Below are 9,361 nucleotides of genomic sequence, written 5' to 3'. Positions count from 1 at the left end.
TTTTCATAATACTCTCTTACAATTGTTTTTCTGTGGTGTTTTTTACCTCTCCATTGTGACTTTATTTAATTGCATACTTTCTTTTTTTTTCTTAATATGTATGGCTAGAAGTTTATCAATTTTAATAATTTTTTTCAAAGAATCAGTTCCTGGTTTCATTGACCTGTTCTATTGATTTATGTTTTGTTTTGTTTAGTTTCTGTATCATTTATTTCTGCTCTAATCTTTGTTATTTCCTTCCTTCCTACATCTCAAAGGCCTCACATTTATTACCAAACCAACTGACTGGTGCAGAGCTATAGTAACAGAAAATTCTTTCGCTGATAAATGGTATCTATTGGCCAGGCAGAAAGGTGTTTACAGGGTGATGGAATAGAACACATGATCTTCAGTAGCTTAATTAAATACGTGGTGCCCATTAGGTGTGACATCGCGTGATGTGGGATGCCTTAGAGACCCAGCTTGGTTCTCCTCCAGTGCCTCCTCTTGGAGTTGTACCTGATTTTATTACCAGTTTTCATCCGAATCCACTGGGGAATGGGATGATTCTGCTTTTGTTTCTTGGCCAGGAATCGCTTGATCCTGAAAGTCTTGTGAGAAGACATGGTCAATTAACAGCCAGCGGCACACAGCAGGATGGCGGTGAAAAAGAGCTGGTTTTAGGTTTTATTTGATGTTCTTTTTCTAGCTCCTTTTGGTGTAAGGCTAAGTTGTTTATTTGACATTTTTCTTACTTCTTGAGGTAACCCTGTATTGCTGTATACTTCCTTCTTAGAACCACTTTTCTTGTATCCCAAAGGCTTTGGGCTGTTGTGTTTTCATTTTCATTTGTTTCCATGTACTTTTTTTTCTTCTTTTTTTTTTTTTATCTGATTGTCCCAGTCACTGTTTAGTAGTGTGTTTGTGACCTTTCCAGTTTTTTTTTTTTTTTAATTCTCGTTAACATCTAGTTTCATAACGTGGCCAGAAGAGATGAGTAGTAAAACTTCAGTCTTTTTTAATTTGTTGGGGTTTGTTTTATGACCTAATTTATGACTTATTCTAAAGAATGTTCCATGTACACTTGAAAAGAATGTGTATTCTGCTCTTTTAGGGTGGAGTGTTCTTGAATATATCTGTTAAGTCCATTCAGTACAGTGTGTCATTCAAAGCTATTATTTCCTTGTTTATTTTCTGTTTGGTTGACCTATCCAGTGATGTAAGTGAGGTTTTAAGTCCCCTACCATTATTTTATTATAGCTTTTTAAAAAAAAATTCCTTTATGTTTATTATTAATTGTTTTATATATTTGGATGCTCCCTTATTGGGTGCATAAATATTTATGTATTATGTCTTCTTGCTGGATAGTCCCCTTTATTATTATATAGTCTCCTTTGTCTCTTGTCAAAGTCTTTAAGTCTGTGTTATCTGATATCAGTATTGCTATCCTGGCTTTCTTTTGACATCTATTTGTGTGGTAAATGTTTCTCCATCCCTTTACTTACAATGTGCATCTGTCTTAGGTCTAAAGTGAGTCTCTTATAGACAGCATATAGATGGGTCTTTTTTGTTTGTTTCTGGTTTTGTTTTGTTTTATCCCTATTTCACCCTATGTCTTCTGATTGGAACGTTGGGCCCTTTTACATTCAAAGTAATTATTTATAGATAGGTATTTATTGACATTTTATTACTTGTTTTGGTGGTTTCTGAAGATTTTATCTGAAACTTTCTAATCTTTCTCTCTTTTATGGTTGCCTGTTTTCTTTAGTGATATATTTGGATTACTTTCCCTTTATTATTTGCATGTCAATTATTGATTTTTGACTTGTGGTTGTCATTAGGTTTGTATATAACATCTCCTACCTATAGTAGTCTAGATTAAGCTGATGGTCAATTAAGTTTGAACCCATTCCTTACTCTTCTCCTCTCCACATTTTAGGTGTGTGGTTTCCTATTTTACATCCTTTTATTTTGTGAGTCCGTTGAGTTATAGCTTTTTAAAGAAATATTCATTTTTATTGCTTTTGTGCTTCTTACTTTCATACTGTCTTCCACTCAGAGTTCTCTTTAATATTTCTTAAAAGGCTGATTCAGTGGTTATGAACTCCTTTAGTTTTTGTTTGAATGTGTAAGTCTTTATCTCTCCTTTCATTCTTAATGGTAGGCTTCCTGGATAGAGCATTCTTGGCTGTAGGTTTTTCCCATTGAGCATTTTGAATATATCATGCTTATTCTTTCTGGCTTGCAAAACTTCTACTGAAAAATCCATTGAGAACATTATGGGTTTCCTTTGTATGTAGCTATTTTTCCCTCTTTGTCAATATGTTTTGCTGTGTTATTACAGTATGTGTTGGTGTGGCTTTGCTTTTGTTGGTTTTTGGGGGGAGGGGCATTCTGTGTGCGTCTTGGATCTGGATATCTGTTTCCTTCCCACATTAGAGAAATTTTCAGCTATTTTTTTTTTTCTTAAGATAAATTTCTTCTTCAAGATCTTTTCTCCTTCTGGGACTCTTAGATTGTGGATGTTACTACATTTTATGGAGTCACTGAGTTCCCCGATTCTGTTCTTATTTTGCATAATGCTTTTTTCTCTCCTTTGTTCAGCTTGATTACTTTCCATTACTGTAAGTTCTAGGACATTAATTCAATTCTCTGCTTCTTCCAGCCCACTCTTCATTCCATCAAACGTGTTTCTTATTTTGTATATTAAGCCCTTTATGTCCGCTATGTTATTCCCTGTCTTTGTGTTAATGGTCTCACTGATATCCTCCACTCTTTCCTCAAGACCAATGAGTATCTTTATGATCATTGCTTTAGATTGTCCATCAGGCTTGTTACTTAGATCTGTTTTGCTTCGATCTCTGGCCATGGTCTTGTCCTGTTCTTTCATTTGGGATAAATTTCTCTCTCTCCTTATTTTATCTAAATCTTTGTGCCTCTTTCTCTGTGTTAGGAAAGTCAGATATGTCTCCTGTTCTTGAGATAGTGGGTGTGTGTGTGTGTGTGTGTTGTGCTTGTGTTTGTTTAGTATTTATTTAGTATTTATTTTGCTTGGAGCTTTATTTGGTGCTTGCCATTAATTTTTGGAAGATTATCAGCCATTATTGCTTCAAATATTTCTTGTCTGTTTGCTTATTTCAAATACATATGCATGTTATATCTTTTGACATTGTCCCACAGTTTGTGGATGCTCTGTTCTTTTTAAATTTTTCTTCCCTATCCTTTTTTAATTTCAGTTTGGGAAATACCTTTTGATCTTTCTTCAGAACTGATGTCTAGTCTACTGAGGTCATTGAAGGCACAATTTGTTTCTGTTAAAGTGGTTTTGATTTCTAACATTTCCATTTACTTCTTTGTTAGAGTTTTTTTCTCTGTGCTTATCTTACTCATCTTTTCTTGCATAGTTTCTCTTTATTACATTAGTCCTTAAAATGTTAATCATAATTATTTTTAATTTTCTGATAATTCTCACATCTTTATCATACCCAAGCCTGGTTATGATTCTTACTTTGTCTTTTCAGACTTTTTTTTTTTTTTTTGGCTTTGTTATGCTCTGTAATTTTTGTTGAAAGCTGAACATGTTGGATACAGTAGTGGGAAATGAAGTAACTAGGTCGTTAGTATAAGGATTTATGTGTTAACATGCTGTTTTATTAATATGATTATTACATTAAACAATTATTAATTAACATATATTAACAGTTAGGAGTTGGGCGAATATAGCCAGGAGTTAGAGCTTTCCAGAAGCTTCAGATTCCTCTAGTGTCCTTGTTTTTGTCTTACCTTTTGACTTCAGGCATTCCTAAATACTCCTCCTCAGAGAGTCTGTGTGTTTTAGCTCTTTAGTCATCCACTGTTTTTATACTGTAATCCTGTAGTATGGTGTTAAGGTATATGGAAGGGTGAGTGTTCTATAATCTTCCACTTAAATCTCAGTCTTTTTGTGGATCTGTGTTATATCAAACCTTGATATGCATGTGTTTCTATAGTGGTATAGTTCTTTTTGTTCCTCCTTGCCCTCTATTTCTTGAATCTGTGACCACTGATTACTATATATATCCCTCCCAATTGGGTGAGACAGGAGGTCTGGAAAAAGCTAGGTAGGAGGAATTCCCTTTCCCCAGCAGGGCATTGGCAAAGGACTTTCTTCTGGAAAATAGCCAGTTGTTATGGAGGCGGCTCTTGGCTTGTTTTGCAGTGGTTGCTCTTCTGTTCCAGCTGTCAGAGACACTAGGAGATCTTCCTAGAAAAGAGGATAAGAACTTGGTGAGATTCTGGAAGAAAAAGTCCCTTCAGAATAGGGTTGTCCCTCTAGCTTCTCATTCTTTACTTGTTCATAATCAGTCTCCAGAAAGTCATCAAATCACACTAAAGCACTCCTACTGCTTTATTGTTCCATGTAAGTAGATATCACTTGATATTTCTTCATTGAGGCACCTTTCCAGATTTTGGGATGATGGTTTATCTGCAACTCCAGTTCCTTGATAGATTCAAGAAAAATTCTTTATTTTCAATTTGTATAGCTTTTTGTTATTGTAAAGATTGCAGTCATTTTTAATACCTTCACATGCAGGAGCTGAAACTGGAAGCTGTATGACTAAAAAAAATGAGTATATAAGAATATAAAACTTAGTATAACAAAAATATAGCATAGAGAAAATCAATTTTAGTAAGACCTAGTTTTTGGAAAAATCTGTTTGCAACCTAGATGACAGCTATATAACATATTGCTATGCAATACAAGAACTCTTACTGACACACAAGGTAAAAATGAGTTAGGAATATGATCAGTTAACAAAGAACAAACCAAAGGGCCAATAAATAAATGAAAAACTAAATTAATAGTTAAGTAACAAAACTTGAAAATATTAAATAATTGTAGCACTCATATTTTGGAAGAAACACAAATTGTTGCAACCTCTTTTGGAAAACAAACTGGCAGCAATCATTAAAGTAAAATGTACACAAACCCTTAACCCTAGACTACTCAATGTTCTATAACCATTCCATATAAATAAAAGTAGATCAGGGCATTCACATGGAAGTTGATAGCCTATAACTGTTAATAAAGTGAATACTCAATACTAGGAAAATGTTTAAGTAAATTGTGAAATAACCAAATTATGGGATATTTTGAACTCATTGAAATGAACAATATGAATTGGAGCTATATCACTTGGCTTGGAGGAATTGCCATAAATTATTTATGAATGAGAAAAGCAGAATGTTAAAAGTATGTTTAATATGATTATAATGTTGAAAATAGTAAAAATAAAAAAGCATATATGCTTATATCTACATAAAGAGTTTGTCAAATTTTTAAATTATTTTTATGATATGATTTTATATGGCAAAATAATAGAGCATAGGAAATTTTTATAATTTTTAAAAATTCCTCTATATGCATGGGAATGCTTGTATAATTTTGAATAAACAAGTTGAGATGTTTAGAAAAACACATAACAATTGACATGAGTTGGCTCAGAAGATGAAGGAGGGATGGAGCAAATGATAAACTTTTTCTTCATACATTTTGTATTCACTTTTTCAAAGTTTATATTAAAATACAAATTTGACAAAAGTCAAATATACAAGCTATGAAGAATTTTAAAAAATATAGTAATATACTTCCATAGATATTTTACTGACAATATCAGCCTGGATTTGGTGAGGATAACAGTTACAAGTATTATAGGAATATAAGGGAGTTAGTATAGGAATCAGTGTTACATGGCTTTATTTTTTTTATTTTTTATTATGTGAATGTATTATTTATTAAGAGTAATATAAAAAACTTTCAAGGAGATAATTACATGCTTTCATTTTTTCATGTTGTTTCTAATATATGCCTTAAAAAACAATTTATTTAAATTCTAGTTAATTAGCATACAGTACCATATTGGTTTCAGGAGTAGAATTCATCACTTACATACAACACCCAGTGTTTATCATAACAACTGCCCACCTTAATACCCATCACCCATCCAGCCCATCCCAACCACCTCCGTCCATCAACCCTCAGTTTGTTTTCTATTGTTAGGAGTCTCTCTCTCTCTCTTTTTTTCAGTTACATGGCTCTAAGAGTAGCTGAGGGAATGATACTCTGTAAGGCTATATCTGGATTATCAGAGAAGGTTTTTACCCACTTTAGCAAAGCCACTGAGTCCAATGGCCCAGGTCTCTCTGGAAAAAAAATGTTTTTCACTTCCTCAACTGGTGGAACAGCCTTAACAGAAGACTGTCTTACCACCAAGTCCTCTTGGTCATAAGCTTGGTTATTCATAGTTCCAAACTAGACTCCAGTCTAGTGCAGTCTACTTTTTTGTCAACTTGGCATTCATACAGTTCTTTTAAACTTTCAAATCAAGATAATAAGTACATCATGCTTCCTGGCTAACATAATGTAAATACTAATCATGAAGTGGCATCACATCTTATGATGAACTAAATTTGTTGCTGTATTATGTTGGTTATAAGCACATCACTAACTTTAGCCCACATTCAAAAGAAGTGGATTGCACAAGAACATAAATATCCAAGGGTAGAGATCATTGGGGGTCATCTCAGAAGTATGCCTTCCACACTGGGCATACTTCTCTCTGCCACCATTGTGCATTAGTAGATCAGTTGTACCAGTCACCACTTTGTTTGTTTGTTTGTTTGTTTGTTTAATTCCATGGCATAAAGAGCTCAAAGTGACTCTGACATTCTCTGCTTAGTTCAATGCAGCTACTGCTTTATCTTCTTGTGGATTCATTCCATTGGGAATGAAGATTTCTATCCCAGCAGAAACCTTTTGAGTAGGAAAGACAAATTCAAATCCAGTTCATATGTCTATTCCAGTAATAGCAAATCACTGCCCCTTCCATGAAAATGTAATTAATTTGCCTTTCTTCAGCTCCCTGGTTACTCTGGGACTCATGGTTTGTCTCTACCACTGGCAAAGTGGGCACTCAGCATTGATAAAACCAGATTAGCCTTGTTAAGTGGATGCCCACATTGATGATTTTATCTGTTCCCACTCTTCAATTTAGAACTAGGAGCATGGCAAGAGTGTCGCTTGAGATAACTGCTGTAGGTGTTAAAACAGCGTAAATCACTTGGCTTTCACAAGCCCCCTTTTTGAAAAGTAGATCACTGTGCTGTTTTGTGTCCCTAAGAATTTGTGTTAGTTCAGAGCTAGTGTCCAGTAATACCTAAGATGTTTATTTCTTTCCCTAAAGCAGAAATCCCCTGGTAAATGGCCACAGATGCAGGTTCTTTGGAAAAAACTAAATGAACAATTAACAAAATACACTTTTGACAGTGTAGTGATATCATTTCTCTTCATTTAAGGTGCTCTGAGTCTGCAAACCACTCAAGTCTGAGAAGTGGATAAAGGCTACAATTCTTGTAGCAATGCAAGTTGAGCCGCTATTTAACAGTCCTAAATGTTTTGCTTATACAAATCAAGTAGACTTGATTTAGGAGGCTGTTCATCTGTACCAGTCCTGGGGATATAATTATTGAGACACAGACAAAGATCTCTACATGTCAAACTGTGTGACTACTGCTCTATCCCTGCTACCCATTATGGTAACTATGCCCATCTTAACCCTGGTAATCAAGTGCCAGTAACAATTAAATGAATCACATACCTCCTATCACTTCAGAATCCTACCATCCCCATTGTTCTTTTGGGAATCGATTCCACTGATAGCCTCCTCCACAGTCATTTCTGATATGGAAAGAATAGTCATTGGATAGCCTTTCAAGGTTGAATGTTTCTCCCTTACCAATATATTTCTGAAAAACTTGAGGTAGAGGGTGGATGTGAGCAGTGGAACACAATAAAACAATCCTATCTCTGTAAGCCTTTGGGTACTGCCTTCTTCAGTAAATTTGACCACTGCAGAGACCCAGTTACAGTCAACCAACCAACCAAGCTGTCACAGTTATTTCCAATTGTTCAGGGTAGCACACTGATTCCAAAATCACCCAGTGATTCCTATAAGCCCAGCTGAATCCAATATTGTATTTCTTCCTTCCTGTTCTAATATCCTTAGAGTTCATTCTCAAAAGTATTCCCCCAATTTGCACAGATGTAAGTTGTGAAAAGATTGTATTTCTTTTGATGTGCATGGTGTTGACTCCAAATTCAGACTTGGTATTTTTTTCCCAAGATTTGAGTCCGTCCAGTTAAAAGTTAATAAATGAGTGCTGATGGAGTGGATCTTATGAAAATGAGCATTCACCTACAAGGTACAAATTGTTTTGAGGAGTAAGAGGAGGTTTCTACTAGGTGGAATTTGTGGATTCAAGGTCTTCAGGTCCATTGGGATCTATCCAGATGTCTGTCATTAGGCTTACATTCCTTCCCGTTAATTGTCTCTCTCTCTCTCTCTGTCTTTCTCTCACCCACACACACAAGTAAGAAACCCTGAGAATTTATGGATTTGATTAACATTTTAATTTAGTCACTTGCAGTATCAGATTTTGTATTTGGTTTTCAGAAATTTCAAACCTGCAACTAAAAAACAATAGGTAATCTTTCAGGATAGTCATAGATGTTTCTGGTTTCTTACCCAGAAGTTGAGATGGGAATTTACGGCCTTGACTTCATCATTTATTTTTTTTCCAATTTTTCCAATGTAGTTACAATAGCCAAACATCCCCTCCACTCAATACACCCCATCCCTATATTCCATATTATTATGATAATGCTGTTTTTTGTTTTTAAGTTGGTACTTAGTTACCCAAAACTATAGGTGACTTCACATGATAATTTGAGAAACTATTTTACAACTCTATATCATGGTCAATATCTAATTTGCCACTCGCAGGTTATTAATGCTTTTAAATCTAGTTACATTATAGAACCAATTCTAGGTTCCCATCTTTAAGAGTCTGTTCCCTTAGATCCACTTTTGTACCAAAAGCTATATCAGTCTGGGTTTGTTTGGGAAAACTGAGACAAGTATTACAGGAATTAGTGGTTTAATATGGGAATTAAATTTTATATACATGCACAGCTGGTAGTGATCTGTCTGGAAGGCTGTAGTTAGTGTGTCAGAGAAACTCATTAATCATTTCATCCTGAAGCAGTAGTACTGAGTCAAAAATCTCAGAGGATATTCATGAAGTTAAGCACATGAAACCTCAAAATTGGGAACTCATGGAGAGGTCTGAGGAATCACCACAGTGAATGAAGTCTTCCATGTTTGAATCTCACAGTCTCCCCAAAACAGCAGCTTCCGCTTCACCTCTGCCTTCCAAATAATTTGTGAGAGTCCCTCATTGGCAAGTTCCAACTTGACATAGTACAGGGAGAGGGACTCTGTGGAACAAATTTCCTAGACTTGAATGGAAATAGTCGCAGTATGTCAGGTTGTCAACAGATAAT

At 34.9% G+C, this 9,361-nt stretch overlaps 1 protein-coding gene across 1 annotated transcript; it reads right to left on the bottom strand.

Annotated features, from left to right (window-relative positions):
- Nucleotides 1-245: 245 nt before the first annotated feature.
- LOC116872425 (60S ribosomal protein L39-like) lies at nt 246-648 on the bottom strand. Its single transcript, XM_032865581.1, has one exon. The coding sequence runs from the start codon at nt 603-605 to the stop codon at nt 450-452; it is 156 nt and encodes a 51-aa protein (XP_032721472.1). The 5' UTR covers nt 606-648; the 3' UTR covers nt 246-449.
- Between the last annotated feature and the right edge of the window lie 8,713 nt (nt 649-9,361).

The sequence above is a fragment of the Lontra canadensis genome, unplaced genomic scaffold (assembly GCF_010015895.1).
Source record: "Lontra canadensis isolate GAN:19392208 unplaced genomic scaffold, GSC_riverotter_1.0 scaffold2, whole genome shotgun sequence".
NCBI classification, from domain to species: domain Eukaryota; kingdom Metazoa; phylum Chordata; class Mammalia; order Carnivora; family Mustelidae; genus Lontra; species Lontra canadensis.
This window is presented reverse-complemented; position numbering and strand designations above follow the sequence as displayed.